Source organism: Oncorhynchus mykiss, chromosome 25, assembly GCF_057628025.1.
Source record: "Oncorhynchus mykiss isolate SJ-2025 chromosome 25, ASM5762802v1, whole genome shotgun sequence".
NCBI classification, from domain to species: Eukaryota; Metazoa; Chordata; class Actinopteri; order Salmoniformes; family Salmonidae; genus Oncorhynchus; species Oncorhynchus mykiss.
In genome coordinates, this window is record NC_143046.1 from 2,241,021 (window position 1) to 2,257,594 (window position 16,574).

At 51.8% G+C, this 16,574-nt stretch overlaps 1 protein-coding gene across 9 annotated transcripts in view; it reads right to left on the minus strand.

Annotated features, from left to right (window-relative positions):
* LOC110516980 (chromatin remodeler ATRX) overlaps positions 1-16,574 on the minus strand; it is a 122,750-nt gene that overhangs the window by 13,852 nt on the left and 92,324 nt on the right. For 8 of the 9 annotated variants that reach the window (XM_090221168.1, XM_090221165.1, XM_090221164.1 and 5 more), the window contains 2 exons: positions 11,944-12,135; positions 5,153-5,302 (listed from right to left, as the gene is read on the minus strand). In XM_090221168.1, the coding sequence (XP_090077294.1) occupies positions 5,153-5,302; positions 11,944-12,135 (342 nt within the window). Of the gene's footprint in view, positions 1-1,637; positions 1,872-5,152; positions 5,303-11,943; positions 12,136-16,574 lie in introns of those variants that run through there. The other variant, XM_090221172.1, reaches the window with a different exon arrangement.

Genomic DNA, 16,574 nt, shown 5'->3' on the forward strand with positions numbered 1-16,574 from the left:
AGATACACAGAGACAGACCCTGGGACAGAGACAGACCCTGGGACAGAGACAGAGAGGGTTATAGAGACAGACCCTGGGACAGAGACAGAGAGGGTTATAGAGACAGACCCTGGGACAGAGACATACCCTGGGACAGAGACAGAGAGGGTTATAGATACACAGAGACAGACCCTGGGACAGAGACAGACCCTGGGACAGAGACAGAGAGGGTTATAGAGACAGACCCTGGGACAGAGACAGACCCTGGGACAGAGACAGAGAGGGTTATAGAGACAGACCCTGGGACAGAGACAGAGAGGGTTATAGAGACAGACAGAGACAGACCCTGGGACAGAGACAGAGAGGGTTATAGAGACAGACCCTGGGACAGAGACATACCCTGGGACAGAGACAGAGAGGGTTATAGATACACAGAGACAGACCCTGGGACAGAGACAGACCCTGGGACAGAGACAGAGAGGGTTATAGAGACAGACCCTGGGACAGAGACATACCCTGGGACAGAGACAGAGAGGGTTATAGATACACAGAGACAGACCCTGGGACAGAGACAGACCCTGGGACAGAGACAGAGAGGGTTATAGAGACAGACAGAGACAGACCCTGGGACAGAGACAGAGAGGGTTATAGAGACACACAGAGACAGACCCTGGGACAGAGACAGACCCTGGGACAGAGACATAGAGGGTTATAGAGACAGACCCTGGGACAGAGACAGAGAGGGTTATAGAGACAGACCCTGGGACAGAGACATAGAGGGTTATAGAGACAGACCCTGGGACAGAGACAGAGAGGGTTATAGAGACAGACCCTGGGACAGAGACAGAGAGGGTTATAGAGACAGACAGAGACAGACCCTGGGACAGAGACAGAGAGGGTTATAGAGACAGACCCTGGGACAGAGACAGAGAGGGTTATAGAGACAGACAGAGACAGACCCTGGGACAGAGACAGAGAGGGTTATAGAGACAGACCCTGGGACAGAGACAGAGAGGGTTATAGAGACAGACAGAGACAGACCCTGGGACAGAGACAGACCCTGGGACAGAGACAGACCCTGGGACAGAGACAGAGAGGGTTATAGAGACACACAGAGACAGACCCTGGGACAGAGACAGAGAGGGTTATAGAGACACACAGAGACAGACCCTGGGACAGAGACAGAGAGGGTTATAGAGACACACAGAGACAGACCCTGGGACAGAGACAGACCCTGGGACAGAGACATAGAGGGTTATAGAGACAGACCCTGGGACAGAGACAGAGAGGGTTATAGAGACAGACCCTGGGACAGAGACAGAGAGGGTTATAGAGACAGACAGAGACAGACCCTGGGACAGAGACAGACCCTGGGACAGAGACAGACCCTGGGACAGAGACAGAGAGGGTTATAGAGACACACAGAGACAGACCCTGGGACAGAGACAGACCCTGGGACAGAGACATAGAGGGTTATAGAGACAGACCCTGGGACAGAGACAGAGAGGGTTATAGAGACAGACCCTGGGACAGAGACAGAGAGGGTTATAGAGACAGACAGAGACAGACCCTGGGACAGAGACAGACCCTGGGACAGAGACAGAGAGGGTTATAGAGACAGACAGAGACAGACCCTGGGACAGAGACAGACCCTGGGACAGAGACATATAGGGTTATAGAGACACACAGAGACAGACCATGGGACAGAGACAGACCCTGGGACAGAGACAGAGAGGGTTATAGAGACACGCAGAGACATCGAGAGGGTTACAGAGACAGACCCTGGGACAGAGACAGAGAGGGTTATAGAGACACACAGAGACAGACCATGGGACAGAGACAGACCCTGGGACAGAGACAGAGAGGGATAACGAGACACGCAGAGACAGACCCTGGGACAGAGAGGTTATAGAGACACACAGAGACAGACCCTGGGACAGAGACAGACCCTGGGACAGAGACAGAGAGGGTTAAAGAGACACACAGAGACAGACCCTGGGACAGAGACAGAGAGGGTTATAGATACACACAGAGACAGACCCTGGGACAGAGGCAGACCCTGGGACAGAGACAGAGAGGGTTATAGATACACACAGAGACAGACCCTGGGACAGAGACAGAGAGGGATATAGATACACAGAGACAGACCCTGGGACAGAGACAGACCCTGGGACAGAGACAGAGAGGGTTATAGAGACAGACCCTGGGACAGAGACAGACCCTGGGACAGAGACAGAGAGGGTTATAGAGACAGACCCTGTGACAGAGAGGGTTATAGAGACAGACCCTGGGACAGAGACAGAGAGGGTTATAGAGACAGACAGAGACAGACCCTGGGACAGAGACAGACCCTGGGACAGAGACAGAGAGGGTTATAGAGACAGACCCTGGGACAGAGACAGACCCTGGGACAGAGACAGAGAGGGTTATAGATACACAGAGACAGACCCTGGGACAGAGACAGACCCTGGGACAGAGACAGAGAGGGTTATAGAGACAGACCCTGGGACAGAGACAGAGAGGGTTATAGAGACAGACCCTGGGACAGAGACATACCCTGGGACAGAGACAGAGAGGGTTATAGATACACAGAGACAGACCCTGGGACAGAGACAGACCCTGGGACAGAGACAGAGAGGGTTATAGAGACAGACCCTGGGACAGAGACAGACCCTGGGACAGAGACAGAGAGGGTTATAGAGACAGACCCTGGGACAGAGACAGAGAGGGTTATAGAGACAGACAGAGACAGACCCTGGGACAGAGACAGAGAGGGTTATAGAGACAGACCCTGGGACAGAGACATAGAGGGTTATAGAGACAGACCCTGGGACAGAGACAGAGAGGGTTATAGAGACAGACCCTGGGACAGAGACATACCCTGGGACAGAGACAGAGAGGGTTATAGATACACAGAGACAGACCCTGGGACAGAGACAGACCCTGGGACAGAGACAGAGAGGGTTACAGAGACAGACCCTGGGACAGAGACAGAGAGGGTTATAGAGACAGACCCTGGGACAGAGAGGGTTACAGAGACAGACCCTGGGACAGAGACAGAGAGGGTTATAGAGACAGACAGAGACAGACCCTGGGACAGAGACAGAGAGGGTTATAGAGACAGACAGAGACAGACCCTGGGACAGAGACAGAGAGGGTTATAGAGACAGACAGAGACAGACCCTGGGACAGAGACAGAGAGGGTTATAGAGACAGACCCTGGGACAGAGACAGAGAGGGTTATAGAGACAGACCCTGGGACAGAGACAGAGAGGGTTATAGAGACAGACCCTGGGACAGAGACAGACCCTGGGACAGAGACAGAGAGGGTTATAGAGACAGACCCTGGGACAGAGACATACCCTGGGACAGAGACAGAGAGGGTTATAGATACACAGAGACAGACCCTGGGACAGAGACAGACCCTGGGACAGAGACAGAGAGGGTTATAGAGACAGACCCTGGGACAGAGACAGAGAGGGTTATAGAGACAGACCCTGGGACAGAGACAGAGAGGGTTATAGAGACAGACAGAGACAGACCCTGGGACAGAGACAGAGAGGGTTATAGAGACAGACCCTGGGACAGAGACATACCCTGGGACAGAGACAGAGAGGGTTATAGATACACAGAGACAGACCCTGGGACAGAGACAGACCCTGGGACAGAGACAGAGAGGGTTATAGAGACAGACCCTGGGACAGAGAGGGTTACAGAGACAGACCCTGGGACAGAGACAGAGAGGGTTATAGAGACAGACCCTGGGACAGAGAGGGTTACAGAGACAGACCCTGGGACAGAGACAGAGAGGGTTATAGAGACAGACCCTGGGACAGAGACAGACCCTGGGACAGAGACAGAGAGGGTTATAGAGACAGACAGAGACAGACCCTGGGACAGAGACAGAGAGGGTTATAGAGACAGACCCTGGGACAGAGACAGACCCTGGGACAGAGACAGAGAGGGTTACAGAGACAGACCCTGGGACAGAGACAGAGAGGGTTATAGAGACAGACCCTGGGACAGAGACAGACCCTGGGACAGAGACAGAGAGGGTTATAGAGACAGACAGAGACAGACCCTGGGACAGAGACAGAGAGGGTTATAGAGACAGACCCTGGGACAGAGACAGACCCTGGGACAGAGACAGACCCTGGGACAGAGACATAGAGGGTTATAGAGACAGACCCTGGGACAGAGACAGAGAGGGTTATAGAGACAGACCCTGGGACAGAGACAGAGAGGGTTATAGAGACAGACAGAGACAGACCCTGGGACAGAGACAGAGAGGGTTATAGAGACAGACCCTGGGACAGAGACAGACCCTGGGACAGAGACATAGAGGGTTATAGAGACAGACAGAGACAGACCCTGGGACAGAGACATAGAGGGTTATAGAGACAGACCCTGGGACAGAGACAGAGAGGGTTATAGAGACAGACCCTGGGACAGAGACAGAGAGGGTTATAGAGACAGACAGAGACAGACCCTGGGACAGAGACAGACCCTGGGACAGAGACATAGAGGGTTATAGAGACAGACCCTGGGACAGAGACAGAGAGGGTTATAGAGACAGACCCTGGGACAGAGACAGAGAGGGTTATAGAGACAGACAGAGACAGACCCTGGGACAGAGACAGAGAGGGTTATAGAGACAGACCCTGGGACAGAGACATAGAGGGTTATAGAGACAGACCCTGGGACAGAGACAGAGAGGGTTATAGAGACAGACCCTGGGACAGAGACAGAGAGGGTTATAGAGACAGACAGAGACAGACCCTGGGACAGAGTGCGTTCTGAGCCCTCTCCTGTCCTCCCTGTTCACCCATGACTGCGTGGCCACGCACGTCTCCAACTCAATCATCAAGTTTACTGACGGCACAGCAGTAGTAGGCCTGATTACCAACAATGACGGGACGGCCTACAGGGAGGAGGTGAGGAACATAGCAGTGTGGAGGAGGTGAGGAACTTAGCAGTGTGGAGGAGGTGAGGAACATAGCAGTGTGGAGGAGGTGAGGAACCACAGTGTGGTGTCAGGAAAACATCCTCTCCTTCAAACAACAAAAGGAAGGAGCTGATCGTGGACTCAGAGGGAGAGGAGGGGGAGCACCCCCCTATCACATCGACGGGACCGCAGTGGAGGTCAAAAGCTTCGAGGTCTGACTGACTGTACCTTCTTCTCCGCCTCGTACTCGGCCCAGGCTGCTTTGCGGTCCTCCTCGCTGAGAGCCTCCTCTTCCTTGTGATCCAGCAGGGAGTCATGTTCATGATAGCCCACAATCTGCTCCTTATTGCTGTGGAGCAGCTCAGCTAGGAAGGGGTCCTACAAGAGAGAAGTTACAGCACGGTCAGGTTAAGGTCAGGTTAAGATTAGGTCAGGTTAAGGTCAGTGAGTCATGATAGCCCACAATCTGTCCCTTATTGCTGTGGTCCTACAGCAGAGATGGAGCAGTCAGCTAGGAAACACACACACACACACACACACACAACCCACAGCCCCAACACCAATCAAAACCCTAAAAGTGGGAAAATAAAATCTGTTAATATAATCAGAGAATAAAATCCAACAGCTGGTTTGAGTGTTCTCCAGAGTGGAACAGCTGGCAGGGGGGGGGGGCAGAAGTGGACATGTTCAGGGGCGTTCATGAGACTCCGTGGCAACACTGTTATTGAAAATAATACCTGAGTAAAAGTGACAAGCTCCAGTCAGACAGTAGAGCCTGTCAGTCAAACAGTAGAGCCTGTCAGTCAGACAGTAGAGCCTGTCAGTTAGACAGTAGAGCCTGTCAGTCAGACAGTAGAGCCTGTCAGTCAAACAGTAGAGCCTGTCAGTTAGAGAGTAGAGCCTGTCAGTCAGACAGTAGAGCCTGTCAGTTAGAGAGTAGAGCCTGTCAGTCAGACAGTAGAGCCTGTCAGTCAGAGAGTAGAGCCTGTCAGTCCTGTACAGCTCCAGTCAGACAGTAGAGCCTGTCAGTCAGACAGTAGAGCCTGTCAGTCAGACAGTAGAGCCTGTCAGTCCTGTACAGCTCCAGTCAGACAGTAGAGCCTGTCAGTCAGACAGTAGAGCCTGTCAGTTAGACAGTAGAGCCTGTCAGTCCTGTACAGCTCCAGTCAGACAGTAGAGCCTGTCAGTTAGACAGTAGAGCCTGTCAGTCATGTACAGCTCCAGTCAGACAGTAGAGCCTGTCAGTCAGACAGTAGAGCCTGTCAGTCAGACAGTAGAGCCTGTCAGTCAGACAGTAGAGCCTGTCAGTCAGACAGTAGAGCCTGTCAGTCCTGTACAGCTCCAGTCAGACAGTAGAGCCTGTCAGTCAGATAGTAGAGCCTGTCAGTCAGACAGTAGAGCCTGTCAGTCAGACAGTAGAGCCTGTCAGTCAGACAGTAGAGCCTGTCAGTCAGACAGTAGAGCCTGTCAGTCCTGTACAGCTCCAGTCAGACAGTAGAGCCTGTCAGTCAGACAGTAGAGCCTGTCAGTCCTGTAAAGCTCCAGTCAGACAGTAGAGCCTGTCAGTCAGACAGTAGAGCCTGTCAGTCAGACAGTAGAGCCTGTCAGTCCTGTACAGCTCCAGTCAGACAGTAGAGCCTGTCAGTCAGACAGTAGAGCCTGTCAGTTAGACAGTAGAGCCTGTCAGTCCTGTACAGCTCCAGTCAGACAGTAGAGCCTGTCAGTCCTGTACAGCTCCAGTCAGACAGTAGAGCCTGTCAGTCAGACAGTAGAGCCTGTCAGTCAGACAGTAGAGCCTGTCAGTTAGACAGTAGAGCCTGTCAGTCCTGTACAGCTCCAGTCAGACAGTAGAGCCTGTCAGTCAGATAGTAGAGCCTGTCAGTCCTGTACAGCTCCAGTCAGACAGTAGAGCCTGTCAGTCAGACAGTAGAGCCTGTCAGTCCTGTAAAGCTCCAGTCAGACAGTAGAGCCTGTCAGTCAGACAGTAGAGCCTGTCAGTCAGACAGTAGAGCCTGTCAGTCCTGTACAGCTCCAGTCAGACAGTAGAGCCTGTCAGTCCTGTACAGCTCCAGTCAGACAGTAGAGCCTGTCAGTCAGACAGTAGAGCCTGTCAGTCCTGTACAGCTCCAGTCAGACAGTAGAGCCTGTCAGTCAGACAGTAGAGCCTGTCAGTCAGACAGTAGAGCCTGTCAGTTAGACAGTAGAGCCTGTCAGTCCTGTACAGCTCCAGTCAGACAGTAGAGCCTGTCAGTCAGACAGTAGAGCCTGTCAGTGTGTGTGTGTGTGTGTGTGTGGGGGGGGGGGGCTTCTCCTGTGTCTGGGGTTAGTGGGGCTCATGGCTGCTCCCTCTGTCAAGAGGAAACAAGCTGCTTCCTTGGCCCAAAGGGCTCTGGTCTAAAGTAGTGCACTAAATAGGGAATAGGGTCTAAAGTAGTGCACTAAATAGGGAATAGGGTCTAAAGTAGTGCACTAAATAGGGAATAGGGTCTAAAGTAGTGCACTACATAGGGAATAGGGTCTAAAGTAGTGCACTACATAGGGAATAGGGTCTAAAGTAGTGCACTACATAGGGAATAGGGTCTAAAGTAGTGCACTACATAGGGAATAGGGTCTAAAGTAGTGCACTACATAGGGAATAGTTTGCCATTTGGGACACAAACAATGAGTATCTTAAAGAGAGGGATGGAGTAATTACACCATCAGGTAGACTGACGGAGGGAGACAAGGAAAACAACTGGGGTGGAGAGGGTGAGGAGAGAGAGGGTGAGGAGAGAGAGAGGGTGAGGAGAGAGAGGGTGAGGGGAGAGAGGGTGAGGGGAGAGAGGGTGAGGGGAGAGAGAGGGTGAGGGGAGAGAGGGTGAGGGGAGAGAGGGTGAGGGGAGAGAGAGGGTGAGGGGAGAGAGAGGGTGAGGGGAGAGAGAGGGTGAGGGGGGAGAGAGGGTGAGGGGGGAGAGAGGGTGAGGGGAGAGAGGGTGAGGGGAGAGAGAGGGTGAGGGGAGAGAGGGTGAGGGGAGAGAGGGTGAGGGGAGAGAGGGTGAGGGGAGAGAGGGTGAGGGGAGAGAGGGTGAGGGGAGAGAGGGTGAGGGGAGAGAGAGGGTGAGGGGAGAGAGGGTGAGGGGGGAGAGAGGGTGAGGGGAGAGAGGGTGAGGGGAGAGAGAGGGTGAGGAGAGAGAGGGTGAGGGGAGAGAGGGTGAGGAGAGAGAGGGTGAGGGGAGAGAGAGGGTGAGGGGAGAGAGGGTGAGGGGAGAGAGGGTGAGGGGAGAGAGAGGGTGAGGGGAGAGAGGGTGAGGGGAGAGAGGGTGAGGGGAGAGAGGGTGAGGGGAGAGAGGGTGAGGGGAGAGTCCCTGAACCCAGCAGAACTAACAGCTGTCCCTGAACCCAGCAGAACTAACAGCTGTCCCTGAACCCAGCAGAACTAACAGCTGTCCCTGAACCCAGCAGAACTAACAGCTGTACATGAACCCAGCAGAACTAACAGCTGTCCCTGAACCCAGCAGAACTAACAGCTGTCCCTGAACCCAGCAGAACTAACAGCTGTCCCTGAACCCAGCAGAACTAACAGCTGTCCCTGAACCCAGCAGAACTAACAGCTGTCCCTGAACCCAGCAGAACTAACAGCTGTCCCTGAACCCAGCAGAACTAACAGCTGTCCCTGAACCCAGCATAACTAACAGCTGTACATGAACCCAGCAGAACTAACAGCTGTCCCTGAACCCAGCAGAACGAACAGCTGTCCCTGAACCCAGCAGAACTAACAGCTGTACATGAACCCAGCAGAACTAACAGCTGTCCCTGAACCCAGCATAACTAACAGCTGTCCCTGAACCCAGCAGAACTAACAGCTGTCCCTGAACCCAGCAGAACTAACAGCTGTACATGAACCCAGCAGAACTAACAGCTGTCCCTGAACCAAGCAGAACTAACAGCTGTCCCTGAACCCAGCAGAACTAACAGCTGTCCCTGAACCCAGCAGAACTAACAGCTGTACATGAACCCAGCAGAACTAACAGCTGTACCTGAACCCAGCAGAACTAACAGCTGTACCTGAACCAACAGCTGTACTGAACCCAGCAGAACTAACAGTACTGCTGGGTTCAGGTACAGCTAACAGCTGTACTAGTCTGTGGCCAGAACAGAGCAGGTCATCTGGTTTAAGAGGCGGTCAGCTAGACATCTTTAATAGTGGGCAGTAAACCCTGTCATATAAACATCACTGGATTTAGATGGCTAGTTAAACATCAATACACATCGCACACTCTCTCTTCTCCAACCAACACTTCCTCCTCTCCAACTGACTTATCCATCTCTCCTCTCCAACTGACTCATCCATCTCTCCTCTCCAACAGACTCATCCATCTCTCCTCTCCAACAGACTCATCCATCTCTCCTCTCCAACAGACTCATCCACCTCTCCTCTCCAACAGACTCATCCATCTCTCCAACAGACTCATCCATCTCTCCTCTCCAACAGACTCATCCATCTCTCCAACAGACTCATCCACCTCTCCTCACCAACAGACTCATCCACCTCTCCTCACCAACAGACTCATCCACCTCTCCAACTGACTCATCCACCTCTCCTCTCCAACAGACTCATCCATCTCTCCTCTCCAACAGACTCATCCACCTCTCCTCTCCAACAGACTCATCCATCTCTCCTCTCCAACAGACTCATCCATCTCTCCTCTCCAACAGACTCATCCATCTCTCCTCTCCAACAGACTCATCCATCTCGCCAACAGACTCATCCATCTCTCCTCTCCAACAGACTCATTCACCTCTCCAACAGACTCATCCACCTCTCCAACAGACTCATCCACCTCTCCAACAGACTCATCCACCTCTCCTCTCCAACAGACTCATCCACCTCTCCTCTCCAACAGACTCATCCACCTCTCCTCTCCAACAGACTCATCCACCTCTCCTCTCCAACAGACTCATCCACCTCTCCAACAGACTCATCCATCTCTCCTCTTCAACAGACTCATCCATCTCTCCTCTTCAACAGACTCCTCCATCTCTCCTCTTCAACAGACTCCTCCATCTCTCCTCTCCAACAGACTCATCCATATCTCCTCTCCAACAGACTCATCCATCTCTCCTCTCCAACAGACTCATCCATCTCTCCTCTCCAACAGACTCATCCATCACTCCTCTCCAACAGACTCATCCATCTCTCCTCTCCAACAGACTCATCCACCTCTCCTCTCCAACAGACTCATCCATCTCTCCTCTCCAACAGACTCATTCACCTCTCCTCTCCAACAGACTCATCCACCTCTCCAACAGACTCATCCACCTCTCCTCTCCAACAGACTCATCCACCTCTCCAACAGACTCATCCACCTCTCCAACAGACTCATTCACCTCTCCTCTCCAACAGACTCATCCACCTCTCCAACAGACTCATCCACCTCTCCAACAAGACTCATCCACCTCTCCAACAGACTCATCCACCTCTCCAACACTCATCCACCTCTCCTCTCCAACAGACTCACCCACCTCTCCTCTCCAACAGACTCATCCACCTCTCCTCTCCAACAGACTCATCCACCTCTCCTCTCCAACAGACTCATCCACCTCTCCAACAGACTCATCCACCTCTCCAACAGACCCATCTACCTCTCCAACAGACCCATCTACCTCTCCAACAGACTCATCCACCTCTCCAACAGACTCATTCACCTCTCCTCTCCAACAGACTCATCCACCTCTCCAACAGACTCATCCACCTCTCCAACAGACCCATCTACCTCTCCAACAGACTCATCCACCTCTCCAACAGACTCATCCACCTCTCCAACAGACTCATCCACCTCTCCTCTCCAACAGACTCATCCACCTCTCCTCTCCAACAGACTCATCCACCTCTCCTCTCCAACAGACTCATCCATCTTTCCTCTCCAACAGACTCATCCACCTCTCCTCTCCAACAGACTCATCCACCTCTCCTCTCCAACAGACTCATCCATCTCTCCAACAGACTCATCCATCTCTCCAACAGACTCATCCATCTCTCCAACAGACTCATCCATCTCTCCAACAGACTCATCCATCTCTCCAACAGACTCATCCATCTCTCCTCTCCAACAGACTCATCCATCTCTCCTCTCCAACAGACTCATCCATCTCTCCTCTCCAACAGACTCATCCACCTCTCCTCTCCAACAGATTCATCCATCTCTCTAAAAGATTCATCCATCTCTCTAAAAGATTCATCCATCTCTCTAAAAGATTCATCCATCTCTCCTCGCCAACGGATTCATCCATGTATTTGGTAAAAGGCAGTAAACAGATTAATGTCGGAGCAGCTGTGTTGTGCTGTTAGACAGCCTCTCTAAAGGCTGTGCTGAGATCATTAAACGGCATGGTGGGGCCCTCGGGGGCCAAACCAGCCTGTCACACAGCACCTGCACCCATGAAGAGAGGAAACAATGGAACGAGACAGAGAGAGCTGGAGGGTGGACGCAGGCCGGACAGACCGAGGGAGGGATAAACAACAGGGTTTATGACATCTCTAAAGATCAAAGGCAGCTGGCTGCACACTAACCTGTTATACACACACACACACACACACACACACACACACACACACACACACACACACACACACACACACATTCCAGGGTACATATGCACAGAGGGAGCAGGTTAACAGAGAGCATCTTGGCATTTAAAGGTTATTTGGTTCATCGTTGTTCCAGTGAAGGATATTGCGGTGTGTCTATAATGAGAGGGTTTAAACACAGTAACGAGGGTTGGACCTGTTCCTCTGCAGGGGCTCGGTGGGCAGGGGGCCAGATGGGCCGCAAGTTCCCTCCACTACACAGATTTATGAGAGTGTGCCAGGTGAGCGTGCACACACACAAAACCGTGATTTGTCCAAATAACCAGTAACAATGGTTCCTCGTTATTAGTCACATCCCATCGTCCTGTGACAGAAGTTACATACATCTATGTTACCGAAGCCTGTCCTAGAGAGATTATACCCCCCCAGCCATCCCATCCAGCCTCGGTACCTTTGGCAGCATAGGCGTGGTCCTCTTGCTCTTCTTGCCAGTGGGATCATCCAGAAGGTCAGGTTCAAAGGCGTAGAGCTCCGTCAGCTCATTCATGGTGAAATGTCTCTCTATCTGCTGTTGATCCACCACTCGGAAGGACAGAGACTGTTTAGCCACCTGGCGGTCATAGATCTTCTCTTCCATAGTACCCTGACAGGGAAAGAGGACAGGTCAGAGGACAGGTTTACATCTATAGTACCCTGAGAGGGGAAGAGGATAGGTCAGAGGACAGGTTTACATCTATAGTACCCTGAGAGGGAAAGAAGACAGGTCAGAGGACAGGTTTGCATCTATAGTACCCTGAGAGAGGAAGAGGACAGGTTTAAATCTATAGTACCATGAGAGGGGAAGAGGACAGGTTTACATCTATAGTACCCTGAGAGGGAAAGAAGACAGGTCAGAGGACAGGTTTACATCTATAGTACCCTGAGAGGGAAAGAAGACAGGTCAGAGGACAGGTTTACATCTATAGTACCCTGAGAGAGGAAGAGGACAGGTTTACATCTATAGTACCCTGAGAGGGGAAGAGGACAGGTTTACATCTATAGTACCCTGAGAGGGAAAGAAGACAGGTCAGAGGACAGGTTTACATCTATAGTACCCTGAGAGAGGAAGAGGACAGGTTTACATCTATAGTACCCTGAGAGGGGAAGAGGACAGGTTTACATCTATAGTACCCTGAGAGAGGACGAGGACAGATTTACATCTATAGTACCCTGAGAGGGGAAGAGGACAGGTCAGAGGACAGGTTGACATCTACTGTACCCTGAGAGGACAAGAGGACAGGTTTACATCTATAGTACCCTGAGAGGGAAAGAGGACAGGTCAGAGGACAGGTTTACATCTATAGTACCCTGCGAGAGGAAGAGGACAGGTTTACATCTATAGTACCCTGAGAGGGGAAGAGGATAGGTCAGAGGACAGGTTTACATCTATAGTACCCTGAGAGGGGAAGAGGACAGGTCAGAGGATAGGTTTACATCTATAGTACCCTGAGAGGGGAAGAGGACAGGTCAGAGGACAGGTTGACATCTACAGTACCCTGAGAGGACAAGAGGACAGGTTTACATCTATAGTACCCTGAGAGGGGAAGAGGACAGGTCAGAGGATAGGTTTACATCTATAGTACCCTGAGAGGGGAAGAGGACAGGTCAGAGGACAGGTTTACATCTATAGTACCCTGAGAGAGGAAGAGGACAGGTTTACATCTATAGTACCCTGAGAGGGGAAGAGGACAGGTCAGAGGACAGGTTTACATCTATAGTACCCTGAGAGGGGAAGAGGACAGGTAAGAGGACAGGTTTACATCTATAGTACCCTGAGAGGGGAAGAGGACAGGTTTACATCTATAGTACCCTGAGAGGGAAAGAGGACAGGTCAGAGGACAGGTTTACATCTATAGTACCCTGAGAGGGGAAGAGGACAGGTAAGAGGACAGGTTTACATCTATAGTACCCTGAGAGGGGAAGAGGACAGGTCAGAGGACAGGTTTACATCTATAGTACCCTGAGAGAGGAAGAGGACAGGCTTACCTCTATAGTACCCTGAGAGGGGAAGAGGACAGGTCAGAGGACAGGTTGACATCTATAGTACCCTGAGAGGGGAAGAGGACAGGTGTCCAGCTACACACGCCACTACGTCACTGTCCAGCTACACACGCCACTACATCACTAACTGTCCAGCTAAATACGCCACTACATTACTAACTGTCCAGCTAAACACGCCACTACATCACTAACTGTCCAGCTACACACGTCACTACATCACTAACTGTCCAGCTACACACGCCACTACATCACTAACTGTCCAGCTACACATGCCACTATATCACTAACTGTCCAGCTACACACGCCACTACGTCACTGTCCAGCTACACACGCCACTATGTCACTGTCCAGCTACACATGCCACTACATCACTAACTATCCAGCTACACACGCCACTAACTGTCCAGCTAAACACGGCACTACGTCACTAACTGTCCAGCTACACACGCCACTAACTACCCAGCTACACACGCCACTACGTCACTGTCCAGCTACACACACCACTACGTCACTGTCCAGCTACACACGCCACTACATCACTGTCCAGCTACACACGCCACTACGTCACTAACTGTCCAGCTACACACGCCACTACGTCACTAACTGAGAGGGGAAGAGGACAGGTCAGAGGACAGGTTTACATCTATAGTACCCTGAGAGGGGAAGAGGACAGGTCAGAGGACAGGTTTACATCTATAGTACCCTGAGAGAGAAAGAGGACAGGCTTACATCTATAGTACCCTGAGAGGGGAAGAGGACAGGTCAGAGGACAGGTTGACATCTATAGTACCCTGAGAGGGGAAGAGGACAGGTGTCCAGCTACACACGCCACTACGTCACTGTCCAGCTACACACGCCACTACGTCACTATTCAGCTACACACGCCACTACATCACTAACTGTCCAGCTACACACGCCACTACATCACTAACTGTCCAGCTAAATACGCCACTACATTACTAACTGTCCAGCTAAACACGCCACTACGTCACTAACTGTCCAGCTACACACGTCACTACATCACTAACTGTCCAGCTACACACGCCACTACATCACTAACTGTCCAGCTACACACGCCACTACATCACTAACTGTCCAGCTACACACGCCACTAACTGTCCAGCTACACACGCCACTACGTCACTGTCCAGCTACACACGCCACTACGTCACTGTCCAGCTACACACGCCACTACGTCACTGTCCAGCTACACACGCCACTACGTCACTAACTGTCCAGCTAAACACGCCACTACGTCACTAACTGTCCAGCTACACACACCACTATGTCACTGTCCAACTACACACGACACTACATCACTAACTGTCCAGCTACACATGCCACTAACTGTCCAGCTACACACTCCACTACATCACTTTCCAGCTACACACGCCACTACATCACTGTCCAGCTAAACACGGCACTAAGTAACTAACTGTCCAGCTACACACACCACTATGTCACTGTCCAGCTACACACGACACTACATCACTAACTGTCCAGCTACACACACCACTACATCACTGTCCAGCTACACACGACACTACATCACTAACTGTCCAGCTACACACGCCACTGTCCAGCTACACACACCACTACGTCACTAACTGTCCAGCTACACACACCACTATGTCACTGTCCAGCTACACACGACACTACATCACTAACTGTCCAGCTAAACACGCCACTACGTCACTAACTGTCCAGCTACACACACCACTATATCACTAACTGTCCAGCTACACACGCCACTACGTCACTGTCCAGCTACACACGCCACTACGTCACTGTCCAGCTACACACGCCACTATGTCACTGTCCAGCTACACATGCCACTACATCACTAACTATCCAGCTACACACGCCACTAACTGTCCAGCTAAACACGGCACTACGTCACTAACTGTCCAGCTACACACGCCACTAACTACCCAGCTACACACGCCACTACGTCACTGTCCAGCTACACACACCACTACGTCACTGTCCAGCTACACACGCCACTACATCACTGTCCAGCTACACACGCCACTACGTCACTAACTGTCCAGCTACACACGCCACTACGTCACTAACTGTCCAGCTACACACGCCACTACGTCACTAACTGTCCAGCTACACACGCCACTACGTCACTAACTGTCTAGCTACACACGCCACTACGTCACTAACTGTCCAGCTACACACGCCACTACGTCACTGTCCAGCTACAAACGCCACTACATCACTTTCCAGCTACACACGCCACTACATCACTGTCCAGCTAAACACGGCACTACGTTACTAACTGTCCAGCTACACACACCACTATGTCACTGTCCAGCTACAAACGACACTACATCACTAACTGTCCAGCTAAACACGCCACTACGTCACTAACTGTCCAGCTACACACGCCACTGTCCAGCTACACACGCCACTATGTCACTGACCAGCTACACATGGCACTACGTCACTAACTGTCCAGCTACACACGCCACTACATCACTGTCCAGCTACACACGCCACTACGTCACTAACTGTCCAGCTACACACGCCACTACGTCACTAACTGTCCAGCTACACACGCCACTACGTCACTAACTGTCTAGCTACACACGCCACTACGTCACTAACTGTCCAGCTACACACGCCACTACGTCACTGTCCAGCTACAAACGCCACTACATCACTTTCCAGCTACACACGCCACTACATCACTGTCCAGCTAAACACGGCACTACGTTACTAACTGTCCAGCTACACACACCACTATGTCACTGTCCAGCTACAAACGACACTACATCACTAACTGTCCAGCTAAACACGCCACTACGTCACTAACTGTCCAGCTACACACGCCACTGTCCAGCTACACACGCCACTATGTCACTGACCAGCTACACATGGCACTACGTCACTAACTGTCCAGCTACACACGCCACTACATCACTGTCCAGCTACACACGCCACTACGTCACTAACTGTCCAGCTACACACGCCACTACGTCACTAACTGTCCAGCTACACAAGCCACTACGTCACTGTCCAGCTAAACACGGC